Source organism: Lycorma delicatula, chromosome 1 (genome assembly GCF_047948215.1).
Source record: "Lycorma delicatula isolate Av1 chromosome 1, ASM4794821v1, whole genome shotgun sequence".
NCBI classification, from domain to species: domain Eukaryota; kingdom Metazoa; phylum Arthropoda; class Insecta; order Hemiptera; family Fulgoridae; genus Lycorma; species Lycorma delicatula.
Genome location: NC_134455.1, coordinates 258,289,771 through 258,306,146, shown reverse-complemented (window position 1 = coordinate 258,306,146; position 16,376 = coordinate 258,289,771). Strand labels below are relative to the sequence as shown.

Sequence of the window (16,376 nt, the reverse complement as noted above, 5' to 3'; positions counted from 1 at the left end):
AGATCATCTACAACAATTATATTATGGTAATGCTACTTAATATATGTACAGATCTTAGTGAGGGTTTTGCATTTCAAAGAAATTCCAAATAAAAGATCTTTAAGGAAAATACTTACATCTACTCTACTTACGAGCTGCTTCTGAAACTGGTTAGGATTGACAAAATAGTTTATAATTCATATTTTTATGTCTTAAATAAATAATTTAGTTAGAAAATAATATAAGTTTACTACATATAAATTATATTACATATAGATGACATTAGGAATGGTAAATTAGTTAATTCACAGTTAACAAAAAAGAATTGCCTCAGTATTTGCCAAGAAGGATCGCGAAAAACCTTGATCAGAGCATTATAAAGAGTAAAATTATAATAAAAATGAATGGTTAAATTTCATAAAATACGTATTTTATGAAATAATAATGATGGAATAATGAAAAGGTAGTTGATAAATAGAATTAGTACTCAAAATTATAACTTATAATTTAACACTTGGTGTTAACTTCTTTAAATTAACATTTTAAATATTTGAGAATGTATTTAAATATATGCTAAAACAAAGTGTGCAATAAAACAGAATAAAAATAGTGGTCTAAAAAATAAAAAATGCTGCAAGATCTTTTTTATTAGTTAGAGCATCCAGTTACAATTCTATTATAATGAAAATCCCTCTTTGTTCCAATTACTTTTGTAACTTAAGTCAAGTCATAAAAAATGTGGTGTTTTATAAAGGATACAATTTATTTAAATTAAAGTTTAAATAATTTATTCCCAAGAATTTTACAATAATATGTCTGTTTACCTTTGGAATAAAATTCAGGGTGAAGTTTTTCACGAACGCAAAACGATGCATTATTCCATTATTTTATCGGTACAATGCAATTCAGTAACATATTTGTTTCCTCCCGGAACACTCTGTGAACTGAATTAAAGATCTAACATGACATTTTTTACTACAGTTCTTGTATGCTGGTGTTGTTTACTTTTTGTAATTATGAAGTAGCACAATTACACATTCTTAATGCTAGTCTAAAATTACCTTTATAATTTATAATTACCATCTGCATTGATCATTTTGAATAATAATTTATTTATTTAAGTCTTTAAACATTTTAATAACAGGTTAACTGAGAAAACAAGCAATTTCAATGTAGGTGGTACACATCAGAGATCAGAAGATGCTACTGTCTGCCTTGATGTCCAGTTATATCGTTTAGGATACTAAATAAATTAGTCATCAAAATGCCTTACAGTATATATGGGCTTTTTCAGTTAAGGTGAATATTGACAATTATGAGGCTCCTAGATATTACATTTTAACGTTGGATGCAATCATCTCTTATCTATATCTCATGGCATGAGATGTCATTAAAACATAGGTCTTTAAATGAGGTAACAGAATTCTCTTTAAAAAAAGGACCAAATGTCAGAACAGTGTGTTCTTCATAAATATAATGCTTTAATGGCATAAATTTAATGATTAATGGCATTCTTTGACTGTTAAGGTCCTTGATATATCTATGTTAATATTTTCTATGGGATATTTGTAAAATAATGTACCCCAGATGCCCAAAAGATACTATCAACCTAAAAAAAAATCTGAAAAGAGATTTTCAATATGTTGTGGAATGTATTGTACCAGTTGTGATTTTATCTGTTCATTGTATAAATAAGTGGAACAGAGTTTTGATATTTTTAAAATAAAAAAAATAGTTATACTGCTAGTTTTAAAAATAAATATTTTTAAATGTGGTATAAGTGTACTTTAAGAACTGCCATTTAATAGTATATTTTGTATTAAAAGGATGTCCGCATAATTTATTAATTAAATGACTAAACTACTAGAAGTAATTGGTAAGCTATGATTCATATTTTAGTTTTTTGTCTAATTCCAATTTATTATTCTTTCTTAAACTTAAATAACTAGTGATGTCAGTTTTGATGTGCAGTATTCAAGCTGAGTCCAGACGTAGCAGGAGCAACATTCATGGCTGCTGGCTCTTCGGCACCTGAGTTAGCAACAGTTGTTATTGGCGTTTTCTTTGCAAAAGATGACATAGGAATATCTGGTGTTATTGGATCTGCTGTCTTCAATATCATGTTTGTCATATCAGTCTGTGCACTATTTGCTGGAACTGTTTCTTATCTTAATTGGTGGCCACTTTGTCGTGACAGCTTTTTCTATGCTCTAAGCATCTTAATCATGTTGTGTGTTATCTATGATGAAAAAATCTCTCGGTAAGTTTTTTCGTAAATACTTAAATTGCTGTTTAAGTAAGACAAAGAAATCCAAAATTATTTTACTTATTTATTATTTATGAAATATATGTTTCCACTATATTTGATACTAATTATATTTAATCTAGCAGCAAAACCCATGAGATGTTTACTTACTACCAGTTCCAATTCATTATTCCACAAAACAGAATTTGTAAGATCAATGCAAACAGAATTAATTTTGATTACCTTTTTTCAGAAGGATAGATTGGTTCAAACTAAAGTGAAAAGTATCTTAGAAAAGTTCTTTCATACTATACTTTAATTTCCTTTTTAGTACAATCAAGTGCTTTATTCTGACCCAAAAGTAGCGTACTTAGTAAAAGAATGGGGTTGAATTTGCAAAGATTGCAATTTTTGTTAATTAAAGAGGGGCAAGTGATTTCAGGATCTGGGATTGCAAGAACTAAACTCCTACGATGACACTGAGACATTTTAATATCCTCACAAAACAAAACTTAAATGTTAAAAAAAAAAAAAAAATGTTTTGGAATCCAGTATTTCAGTATATGAAAGTAAGGGAGCTAGGCTCACAGAGCCCAGAGATACATGACAGCATGAGAAATTCTTTGACACCATCATGTGTTTTACTAATTCTTGAAGGTAGAATGCTTTTAAAAAATAGCAGTTCAATTACTTCAACACTTCAATATTTGTTTATTTAAGACAGGGAGACAGGGAGGTGTAAGATGCCTGGAGACACTACAGTTTCCAAATTCTATGTTTTCCCAGAAGTAGTAAGTGATTTAAAGTAACAGGAGTAATTTAAAGATCATAATCTATTTTTTTGTTTAGTGAGGGTGCTAAGGAGGATAAATCTCTTCAAATTGTTTTTACTGTTTTGAAGATACATTATATTTTAAAAAAGAATGTTTCCAATTTTGCAATATTTCAGCTTTTTCCCATGTAAGTTACAGGGATTAGAAAAGACTTAAAGGATTTACACTCTTAAATGATCTGAATTCTTAGTTGTAATTCCTTTCATGTATTCAAAGAATCAGATCCCACAGTTTAGTGAGCCAATGATAAACTGTATTTACATAGCACTAACCTTCAAAAATAATAATAAAATGATTACAAAAGGGAGTTTAAAGGGACGTGTAGGTGAGGTTGACATAGCCGGCCTCTGTGGCGCGAGTGGTAGCATCTCGGCCTTTCATCTGGAGGTCCCGGGTTCGAATCCTGGTCAGGTATGGCATTTTCTCACATGCTACAAATCATTCATCTCATCCTCTGAAGCAATATCTAACGGTGGACCCAGAGGTTAAAAAAACAAAAAGGTGTTGACATGCTGGCCTTCGTGGTGTGAGTGGTAGCGTCTAGGTCTATCATCCAGAGGTCCTGGGTTCAAATCCCAGTCAGGCAAGGCATTTTCACACACTACTTGTCATTCATCTTATCCTCTGATGAAATATCTAATGGTGGTCTCGGAGGTTAGAAAAAAGAAAAAAAAGGTGAGGTTGACATGAATCCTGAAGGAATTCTTTAGGTCAGTTTGATAGTTCTTCAGAATACCATAGACAATTAAAGTCTTTTCTTTGTATAATCTTATGACTTGGCTGGAAGTTTAATAAAATAATTGCCACCAGCTCACTTAGGCTTGCTCCCCTAGAAGTGATTGGTGAGCTACGATTCATATTTTAAGTTTTTTATCTAATTCCAATTTATTATTCTTTCTTAAACTTAAATAGTGATGTCAGTTTTGATGTGGAGTAATCAAGCTGAGTCCAGATGTAGCAGGAGCAACATTCATAGCTGCTGGCTCTCTGGCTCTTGAGTTAGGAACAGTTTAAATATAGAATATTAAATCATCCTGTTTAGAAGGTAGCTCTCAAGATCATTGATTTAAATCATCTCTTAATCATACTTAATAATATGAATAACTAAAAAAAAACTTTAGTCTAAAATTTTCATTAAATTATATCACAATGTCCAATTTCATGAGACCTTGACAATTTATTTTGATCAATATTGAAATATGTACTCTACTGTTCTACCACAGCTATAATTTTCCAGTTGTTATACTTGAACAAGTCATCCACTCAATCATTACTGTTTATAAACACAATACTTATTTAATGATTGTAGTTTTTATTATAATTTCATTATTTCACAACTGTTATTCCAGAGATTTTTATATTATGATTTATTATTTTTTTTAGATGTACTGCCATATTAGATGGTTTGATGTTTACGTTTTTATCTTCTCCACAGTGTTTTGAGAAGTTCTTGTTAAAGATTTGTTGGTTTGTTTTTAGTGTAATTATCACACTCTATAGGTACAATCTAAATTGAATTTATCTGTATTTTTTATCGGTTAGTTTTATATTATTATACATAACTAGTTAATAACCACTCATGTACTAGCATGAACTGCTGTATAGAGAATTATACAAGGAATATTTTTAGATTATAAGGAGTCGGGAAAAGACAGTGACAGAAAGGATCAAGGCATTTAAATGGGTAAAGTAGGAAAAGGTGGAAAATATAGTGAACCACATGGATATGGATCAAGAAATGGGGAGGGGGTTAAGTTGGATAATTTTTTTTTGAGAGAAATGACTGAGCAATACATGACCAAAAACTAAAATTCAAAAAAGTGACTAGATATGGCTGAGATGGTAGATATATGGCCTAATTCCACTATTGGAGGGTACTGTTAAACAGATTCATGACTATTGAATGGTAAATGGAAGGAAGGGGAAAATTAGTTACAAAGTTAATAAAAGAGCTACAGTGAGCTGGAAAATACTTTGATTGAGGATGAAGAACAAAAGTGGGATAGGGGGAAGAGCAACTTATTAAAAATGGAATTATCTGTTGAAAAACTACTTATTGATGATAATGATGGATGGTAGAAGAAGAGTGGAAAAAATTGTTCTAAAACAATGTTTTTCTTTATATATAATCTAGGAATCACAGACTAACATATTAATCCTAAAATGCAAATTACACACACTAAAAAAGGCTTCTCTATATAACGTTTAAGAAGGAAAATTAGAACTCCCATATTACTAACAAAAAGAATGCTAATAATTTTAAAAATAGATAGGAATACAAATTTTAATTTGATGCTATGTACACTGTATTGGTTAAATATTAGGCAAAAAATAACAATTTTAATTTTTATATTCAGAATAAAAAATTGATTAGTACCAAACTTTTTTAATAAAAATATTGAAGGATATTAATAAAAAAGTTAACAAATATTGTTTAAGAAATTGTAATATTTTAAAAATGAAATAAGCTGAGAAACCTAAAACTCAAAGTTCATTGTTCTATAAAGGTTTTAAATTGTTGAAGAATATATCAAATATATAAAAGGAATGGTAAATTAATTACATACGCATTTTTAAAAAAATTCTCACTCTCTAAATGTAAAAAAATGATATATACCATAAAATGTTTTCTGAATTCATTTTTATGGAGTTCATTTATCAGTTTTGTTGGATGTGAACTTTTCTTTAATTTATACTTTGAATTTGTTTCTTTTCAGATCTAAAAAAACTGATACTATAATTTTTTATCTAATCATATTTCCACTGATTATCATATGACTCGAAGGTGATTTGCATGAATGAATTTACCTGTTTTCAGATTGTTCACTAATAGCATTATATTTTCACCTGAGATTCTTGTAATTGATTTTTAACACACATTTTTTTAAATTAACATTAACAGGATTGATTGGAATAATCTTTTGCTATTAATTATGTCTTTTAAGCAGTGTAACTGTAAAAATCTTTAATATACTGTCTACTTCTCCTTTGATTAATCAGTCAACAAGAATAACTACTATGTTACCAGTTCCAGTTACACTAAACGTATCTAATATATCTCTACTAAGTAAATCACAATATTTTTTTATTCATTATAACAACAATAATTATAATTACTGCATGTAATGTGACATACTTAAAATCTTATTTAAAACCTTTTAACAAATTCTGATGTTTCTCAAAAAGGTTGTTTAATACTCTTACTTAATTCTTCAACAATAAAAAAATTATTGAATTCTGTAATTACCTACTTGATTCATAAAAAAAGGTTTTTTCATTAAGCATGATATCTTCTTTTTCTCTCCATCAATTCAAGTAATAATTGTAGAATATTATTCTAATTTCTTATATTATCTATAAAAAAAAAAAAATTGTTTTTAGCATTTAATTATTATTTTGCTTTATTAGATTTTGATTTTTGAACAAACTACTTTACCTTATACTTTCATTAAACATATATTGTTATGTTTGTTGTAATGATCTTAAAAACTCAAATTCACTGATAAGTTACCAAGTATATATAATCTTATATGCTCTTTAGTATATCAAATACTGAATCGTTACACTGATTATAAAATAGTATTTATGCTAAAACATTTTGAAAAGCAGTCCTGATTGTTTTTTATAGCATGGAAAAAGGAACATTTTACCACATCCCTTAAATATTGTAAATGTAATACATTATTACATTTTAATCTACTGTATGATATTATAAAAATACATTTGATTATTATTTTTTTGTTATGGATTCAGTGCTTATTTATCTATTTACATGCTCTATGATGTAAACAAATTTCTTTGCAATAGCTATTTTTAACAAATTTTGTCTTTGATTGCAGAGGAGAAAGCTTATTCATGTTAATTACATACATAGTTTATTGCATTGCTCTGGCATTCAATTCAAGGCTAGAGCAGTGGGCTCAAACTTTACCACTGCCATGTAAAAATCTTAACACCATACCTGTTGAACAAGAAGATCAGCATCTTGTAACTTACCGTCACCTTGATAATCAGCAAGGGGGTGGTGGTGGCAACATGGTTGGTGATAAAGTTGTAGATTTTGGAGCAACAGGAAATATACAGACTGGTGTGCCTAATCAACTTGGTGGTCAACCACAAAATCAGCAACAACAACAAAAACCTCAGAAAGTAGATTATTATAAAGCTAAAGATCCAGATCCTAATCAGGTAAGTTGAAACCAACATTTATTATAACATTACAATTAGTATTCATTATTGCGATTAATGCAGCAATGTATATGAACACAATGTAAATAGTGCTACAGTACCAATAATCAGTGAATTGTATTTCTGGTATTTTTATAACTCATGATGAATGGGAGTGTATGTAGATTTGTTAAATGAATACTAACAATTTTGCGGACAAAGTTGAGGTGGAAAATTAAAACTACTTTGATGATAATTTTAGTTCTTGACTCATATTACTTCATTGTCTAGAAGATAAAAATAGCCATGTTAAGTTTACTCACATACAAGAGATAAATATTTAGTTACAATAAAGTTTTATGAATTTAAGTTGAGTTATGGGGATTTATGGAAAGATTCATCTTTTGTTGTACAAGTATACAGAATAAAATCAAAGAAATTTTCTTGTGAAAGTATGTACTGAGATATATGTAAAATGATTAGTTGTGCAGTTTCTATGTTTTTCTTGAAAGTATAACATGAAAAATATGTTGAAAAGTTTCACTTCCTCATACTTTTTTAAAATGATTTAATATAATGATATACAAATTGAAGGCCTTTTTTCTACAACACTGGCTTTAACCTCTGAATTTACAAAAATGTGAATCTTAAATTTTCTTATTCCAATGTTAATTAGACCTGTAGTTGAAAATTTTTAGTTGAATTCAGACATTTAACCTGTCAAGATGATTTTTTTTACTTAGAAGTTTTTTATTTTATTTAAGAGCTAAAATTATAAATTTTCTTTTGCAATGGAAACATTACTTGATCGGGATTATTAGCTAACTGTTTTTTTTTTAACTTTGTCTACAGTAATGAATCATAAATAAAATGGAAGAGTACCTCTTACAGTTTTTCCTACAAGTTAGATGGAAGGTTTTCAAATTGGGTTTTTGAGATTTCTCAAATTGGGTAGAACAGTAGATACTGGTGGCAATACACAAGATCCTTTATAAAACTTCAAAGGAAAAAATCACATTGAGTTAGTTCGGATACACAAGAGGCAAACCGGCAATCCACTATTGACCCACCAGGCAATCCAGTGGTTGCGAAAACATAATTCTACCAATCCCGTACATAATTAGTTATACCAGTGAGGAGGCGCATTCTATTTTTGCCAAATAAAATTCTCTGATCCACCTTGCATTGGATCATGTGGCTCATTGGATATTCAAACAAGCAACTCCTGTCTTGCTTGCTTTAGCAAAAAAGAATGGCTTGTAATCTTGCCATTGAGATATTTCACAAAAAATCTTTTAATTCTGGGAAGTCCTTTTTACATTGTAAGAGTTAATGGGGATTCTAACCTCCAGATATGGACATTGTGTGTTAACTTTTTCATTAGATGAAATGTTGACTCATCAGTAAACACAATAAGATCAAGAAAGCATCATATTCATCACTACAATATTTCAATTATAAAATATTGTGCATCAACATGCATAATGTTGGTAAGCTTCAAATCCTGTAACAGCTGTAAACTGTGTGGATTCATATGTATGCATTTCCTTAAAACATTACACATTGTTATCATTGGCATTGCCAGTCTGTGGCTGGCCTTTCTAACAGATATTTTAGAATGTCGCAGGAGACTCCCTGAGACTTCAACACCTCTTTAGTCACTCTTGGTCCTACCTTTACACAGATGTCTGGTTGTTTGCCAGCAACAAATGTTATTGTCATTTAGAGGATCACAATTAAACTTTCTGCAGAACATTTGTTGAACTGTAATTACAGATTTACATTTAGTAAACTACAAAACACAGAAGGCTTTCTGTTCAGGAGCTACAACTTTTCTAGTAGCGCTATAAAGCAGAAAGTTAGGGAATCAATCTAGGCCATGCACGCAACAAAAACTGTCCTTATTGCTGTTTGATTCTAGCATTAAATCAACTCTGTACACCCCATCCAAGAGATACTATAGGAAAGTAAAATCTCAATATCATTTTTTATATACCTGATATATCTGGATTTGTGGCAAAGGCATTGGAAAGCCATTTCAAACATCATTCTCCCTAGTATGCCTTGTTATCAAAGAATCACAAAGTATTCTGTGGCACTTGTCATTGTTGAAAACGGTTAGGGCAATTTCACAAGTCCCGTATATCTGTATTGACATAGGTTGTTCAGTTGTGTCACCTAAATAATAAATTTAATTTAGAAATTATATAAGATAACCAATAAAAAAAAATATATATCACAAAAAAAAACTACTAAATGTTGACACATAATGAAAAAATATTAAAGAAAATGAATTTAAGGAGGCTATCTTAGGAAGCAAATCTAGGAAAAGTTTTCTTCTAAATCCTTTACTTGGGGACTACATATATAGGACTTGAGTGTTTGATGCAAGAAATCCCTAAACATTATTAAATGTTTATCAAACATTAATTGGGGCTCAGATAAAGAAATATTATTGCGGCTGTATAAAAAGCATTGGTTCAATTGAAGCTCGATTACAGGTGTATTGTTTATTCATCCGCTCAAAAGTTGCATTTTCAAAAGTTAGATGTAATACATAAACAACGGAATCATATATGCCACAGGTGCTTTTCGTACAAGCTCGGTGACTAGTTTAATGACAGAAGCTGGCATAATGTCATTACATTATAGAAGACAGATCCTATTGTTAAAATATGAGCCAAATACCGTATTTATTCGCGTACCCCCCGCCGCGGAATAAGCTCCGCACCTCGATTTTCCGGACCGAAAATCTAATAAAAAAATCGAGTATATACCGGTATTTTAAAGTGCAACAGATATGTTAAAAAAATTCGTAAATACGAAAATATTCACAAAGTAAAGCATTTAATTCGTTCATTTAAATTACAATATTAATAATACATTAATAATTAATTACCGTAAGAACTAGTTTAGTTCAGCATCAGTAGGCCAGTAAAACGTTAAGAAAGTAACATGTTGAAAAGGATCATTTCAATACACTTTTTAATATGGAATTTTATTTTGAATTAATCACTGTCACTGTCAATGTCTGTATAAGAGTTACCGGTAGTCTCCACGTCACTCTGCCAAGTTGATCATCTTCACTACCATCAAGTTCATTAGATATTCCGCATTTTTGTTAAATTTTTCCTTACTAATTCCGTGGAAATACCTTCCCACGCATCTTTTATCCAAACACAAATCTGGTTAAAATCTGCTGGTCGTTTGATTCTTCCTGTAGGCGTGAAAAAGAAATTTTCATCAGCCATCCACTTAATGTACAGTTGTTTTAATGCACATTTGAACGGTTTATTAATGCAGACATCTAGTGGTTGCAATAGAGATATCAATCCGCCTGGAATTATTACTTGGTCTGTCATACCCTTTTTAAAATGTCTTTCACTTTATCAGTCGTATGCCCCCGATAACTATCCATTACTAGCATGCCGGTATTTTTTTTTATTAAGTAAATCTCCTGATCGCTTTTGCCATACACACCTGATCCAATCTAAAATTAAGGTTTCGTCCATCCAACCTGATTTCTGTGCTCTGATAATAACTCCATTTACCTGTACGGTAGGAAGAGTTTTTCTTTTAAAAACAATGTATGGAGGTGATTTTGATCCATCAGAAGTAATGCAAAGCATAACACTACACCTTTGTTTTTCATTACCACCAGTGCGAATCGTAACAATTTTTTCACCTTTTTTGTTTACGGTTTTGTCAAATAGAATTTCAAAATATACGGGGGTTTGATCAGCGTTTCCTATTTGAGAAAGCAAATAGCCTTTATCTTTTCTAAGATTTATTATGTATTTGTGAAGATGTAATATTTTTTGTTCATAAGCGTCTGGAAGTCGTTGAGAAATGGTCGTCTTTCGTCTTACTGACAAATCATTTCGTGCAAAAAAATCGTGTTATTCATCCACGACTTGCTTTAAAACCAACTTTATTCAATGATTTAGCGATTTCACGAGCATATGATTGACACATTTCTGTCGTGACAGCATAACCGCATTTCCGTTTTTCCATAACAAAGTCATACAATTTTTTTTTCTGTTTATCTTAGATTTAAACCACGAAAAGCCCTTTTATTACCAGTGCCTTTCACCAGAAGTTGTTTCTTCTTACGCCAGTCTAGAATGCAGCGTTCATCTACGTCAAATTTTCTTCCTGCCGCCCGATTTCCAATTTTTTCAGCCTCTTCTATAACGCGCAGTTTTTCATTTACTGTAAAAGATCGTAGACGCTGTCCTTTTGTACTCATTTTTATGCCGTAATTAAAATAAATCACCGTATTAAACTTTACAAGATAAACTAAACAGATAAAATGCACATAACCATCCACATATACAAAAGTTCAAATGACTATGGCGAATAGACAAGACGACGATGGTAACTGATACTGTAACTTTAGTGTCATTAGAACCGGATGCAGCCTATACAGAATGAATCAGTTTTATAAAAATACCGTAACTTCGTTCCTATCGATAATATGAACAGGATGTTAATAATTAAGAATGTATTCTGTATAAGCGGCATCCGGTAGTAATAAACGAAAGCCTAATATTTATGTGATTGAATTTAGGCACTTCTAAGAAAACGTTTACTTTACATAAATTATCCCTTCTAAAGACTATGTTTCAAGTAAGCCCCGCACCCTTATTTTTTCTCTCCAATTCCAAGAAAAAAAGTGCGGGGGTTACTCGAATAAATACGGTATATGGGCCTTTCAAACTCATATAAACAATAAATCTCTATTTACTGTTTACTCTAGACCAACCAGAATATGGTATCATGAATTGGCAAGGAAATATGAAATTGCATTACCAAACCCATCAGCGACTTCTACAAGAGAAATACTGCCATGACCTTTATCAATGGTAAGCACACGACTGAATATCTCTTATCGAAAAACAAAAGAGAAACCAGCAGTAATCATGCAACAGAAATTTTCGTCAACCATCAGTAGTTATGAAGGATACATGAAAACCTATACTGATAGCTTTCAATGTTCAGTTTTAGAACTGATGGATCTAAAACCGAACGCAGTGTTGGATGCTCTATATATGTAAATGGAGAAGCCCATTCATGGAAACTGCTAGTTATGGCAAGTGTTTTTACAGCAGAACATATTGCTAAAAAGCAAACTCTTCGCTACTCAGAACATTTCTGCGAAGAGAGTGCTCATATGTTTCGTTTCATTAAGTGCACTAACTGCTATTCGGAACAAGAACATTAAGGACGTCCTTATCGCAAACATTCTGTTCATTCTATACGTATTAAATCAACAAGGATAGCAATGTATATTTTTATGGACTCCAGGGTATGCTGGTATCTGGTATCCCAAGAAACGAGAGCACAGATGAAACTGCCAAAATGGTAACAATATGTGATAATATGGATATAATTCCTGTTTGAGTGGCAGATGTTAAAAATTGTCTGACCACCACTGTAACAAATACATGGAGTAACGAATGGAGAAGGTTAAATACGAAATTAAATGCAGTTAAAACTTCATATAAATGGAAGAGCGATATGAAACTGACTCACTGAGAACAAGTAGCAGTGAGCAGACTCAGAATCGGTCACACGCGAATAACGAATTCATATTTGTTAACTGGAGTAGAAAGACCAATATGCGGTGTATATAACAAACAGTTTAGTCATGCATCTACTGCAAGTGTGTACTACACATGAGGACCTCAGAAATATGTACGATCCAATAAATAATACTGCTGCTGGTTTGGAAAATGGTAAAGTAGAAAAGATAGTTGCTTATTTGCACATCAGCGAACTATTAACAAGTCTGTAAGTCAGTACAAGTTGTTAAGGATTTTCTATACGAAGCAGGTTTTTTTCTACAAATATATGGATGTTTTTTAATCATTTCGGTATTGTCAAGACTTTTGATTTTGATTTTTGTTTTTAACGCATTTATTTTATTTAGTATCGGGGCCCTTTACAACCTGTAAATATTATTAGTGTATATTTATATGAGTGTTTAAATGTTTCTTATATTATCATTTTTGTGTTTTTAAATAAAATGTACGGGCCCTTTACAGCCTTACATATGACGACCCTGGTAGTGATTATAACCTATCTTAAAGAATATGACGAGGGCTAATGACCGTAGAAGTCGATGCCCACATAAACAAAAAAAAGTATAATAATAATAACAATAACAATAAGTGATGAAGTTGTGGAATATGTCATAGCTAGTCACAAGATCACTATATGTTTTGTAGTAGTCAACTCTTACTTACTCCTACGGGTCTTCAATGGATTAACAATTTAGGTTATTTCGAATGTGCCTTTAATAATTGGTACTTTTAATAGATTTTTTAAAGGTACAACTTTCTGGGTAATAACTTCTTATCATACTTTTGTTACTATCTACTGTAATATATAAAACCTAATAAACAGAATCAGTTTTCTTTTTTCTTTGTTCTTTTTTGTAGGTATCTCCACTCATAAAACCAGAGAATGCAGATTTGATCACAATGATACAGTGGGGTATATGTGTTCCTGTTCATTATCTATGTCAGAACACTATGCCTGATTGTCGAACTGAAAAGTATCGTAATTGGTATCCATTTACATTTGTTGTTTCTATGGTATGGATCTCATTTTATTCTTATATAATGGTGTGGATGATAACAGTTATAGGTATGTGCAATATTTGTTAAAATTTATCTGTTCTTGTATTTAAATTTTTTTTTCAATCGCATTTATTTAAATTATACTTATTTTTATCCAATAAGAGTTTATTTTTACTTTACTACTCGGACAACTTTATTAAATATTGCTACAATTCATTGTTGTCAGTTAAATACAATTAAAAACTGAAAAGCTTATATAGAATAAAAATGCATTAGCATTTTCAACATTATGCTATTATTAGGAGAATAATAATAATCTAAGTTAGCTGTAAAATGTTTTACGATAGGTTTTGAAGCTGTCAAACAAAAATGATATCAAACTGAGCAATTATTAAAATCATAACAATGTTACCAACTTCATAAAACTCCATACTATATACTTGTACACAAAAATTCTCTTTAAAAATTATATGAAAGTTGTATATATTATTTGTCTTACAGCTATGTCTAAAACATAACTAAAAAAAACCACAGTCAAAAAAATTATCATTAATTTATCTCTTTATCATTATAATGTGATATTTTCCAAAGTTTACTGTTTTTTAAGAAATTATATGTCTTCCTTTTGAATGAGGTTAGCTGAAGAAATGATTATACACTTCTCTTCTTGCTATTTCAGTTTCAACGAGGCAATGAAAGGAGAGATATTATGCATTTACGAGAGGTTATCTCTAAAGTACAGACCGTTTTATTGTAAAAATTCTATTCTGAAAACTTTATGAATATTTTTTGTTTCTCTTAAACTACATAACTTATACTACTTCTCTATATAATCGCCACATGAATTAAGACATTTATCGTAGTGATACACCAGCTTCAATATACTCTCGTCGCATTCTTCTGCCGCTAGTACTATTAGCTCTGATTAACAGCATTTATAAGTAGTTCATCGTCATCCGTGAATTGCTTACCACTTAAAAATTCTTTCAATTTCCCAAACAAATGGTAATCAAAAGAAGCTAAGTCCGGACTATATGGTGGATGATCGTAAACTTCCCATCCAAATTTTCTCAGTAAATCACGTGTCGTACTCGCAACATGTGGACGTGCATTATCGTACAGCAGGACGACGCCGTCGGTCAGCTGCTCGCGTCGTCGATTTTGAATGGCGCGCCGTAACTTACGTAGAGTTTCACAGTAGACTTCTGCATTTATAGTCGTTCCACGTGGCATGGAATCAATCAGCAGTATGCCAAACCTATCCCAAAAGACTATGGCTCATCACTTTGCGTCCACATGACTACGGCTTGACCTTTGTTGATCTGGTTGGTGATTGGATGACGCCATTCATTTGACTACTGTTTTCTCTCTGGCGTGTAATACGAAGTCCATGTTCCATCGCCAGTAACAATTGATTTAAGGAACTCATCACCTTTTCTGTGTAGATCATCGAAAATTCCAAAGCAGATTCCATTCAGATTTTTTGTGATGTTCTGTTAAGACGTGCGGCACCTAACGAGCACAAACCTTTCTGAAGCCTAAATGGTCATGAACAATGTGACCAATAACAGCTCTTGAAACATTAGGAAAAAAACGGGCCAAGTCGGGAATCGTTGCGCGACGATCTTTTCCGATTTCATCATCGACGCGTTTCAACAAGAATTCTGTGATTATCTAGGGCCTCCCCGAGCGTTCTTCACCATGCACATTAATTTTGTTATTTCTAAACCTTTCACACCATTTTCGGACATTTTTTTAATTCATTACATTATTACCATAAGCAGCAACCAACTGCCCATGAATTTCAGCCGGCTTAACATTTTGATATTTTAAAAAACGTATGACTCCACATATTTCACAGTTAACGGCAACATTGATTTTCCTATTTGTTTTATAACGTAAAAACTCACATGTAATCAAAGATACTACAACGCGACAACTTACAGACAACAATGCAATGTGTAAATTACTAGCGTGGCCATGAACGACACAGGTTCGCCAACCTTAAGGAGAGAAATCTCCCACCGGTCTTTACTTTAGAGATATCCCTTGTATTTTGGAAACATATTTTAAATTGGGTGATCCTGAAGTTAAACTGATTGGTTGTTTCACATATGGCATTCAGAGTTGGTAAACATGCTATTGTGACTAATTTCAGTGCAGTTATGCGTTGTGGTAAAAATTTGAGAGAAATGGCATTATCTTTAAAAAATAAATACATAGGCCGTCCATGTAATGTTGGTACTCCTATAAATGCCAAAGGTTTGCGACAATCAGTAATCATAATTTAATGTTATCCTGCCCCAACAACATGCCATTGCTCAAGAGGTATCAGATCATAGTCTATGAATGATCCTGCAGATGGATTTTTACTTTCATCTATATAAAATTGAAACAGTCCAAGAACTAAGTGAATATGAATGTTGATACCAAAATGTGTGTGCTGAATGAATTTTAGCATTCTTACTAAAGAAACAATCATTATATCAGATTAAAATCCTTTTTTGTATTTTATGGGTTTGTGAACAAACATAACTTAAACTACTGAGTTAAAAAACAATCCTCATT

The 16,376-nt window shown here is 31.3% G+C and overlaps 1 protein-coding gene across 4 annotated transcripts in view; it reads left to right on the top strand.

Moving 5' to 3' along the window:
- Positions 1 to 16,376, top strand: part of LOC142330750 (putative sodium/potassium/calcium exchanger CG1090) — a 111,487-nt gene that overhangs the window by 70,303 nt on the left and 24,808 nt on the right. For all 4 annotated transcript variants that reach the window (XM_075376204.1, XM_075376212.1, XM_075376219.1 and 1 more), the window contains exons 4-6: positions 1,951 to 2,239; positions 6,897 to 7,245; positions 13,668 to 13,875. In XM_075376204.1, coding sequence (XP_075232319.1) covers positions 1,951 to 2,239; positions 6,897 to 7,245; positions 13,668 to 13,875 — 846 coding nt within the window. The remainder of the gene's footprint in view (positions 1 to 1,950; positions 2,240 to 6,896; positions 7,246 to 13,667; positions 13,876 to 16,376) is intronic.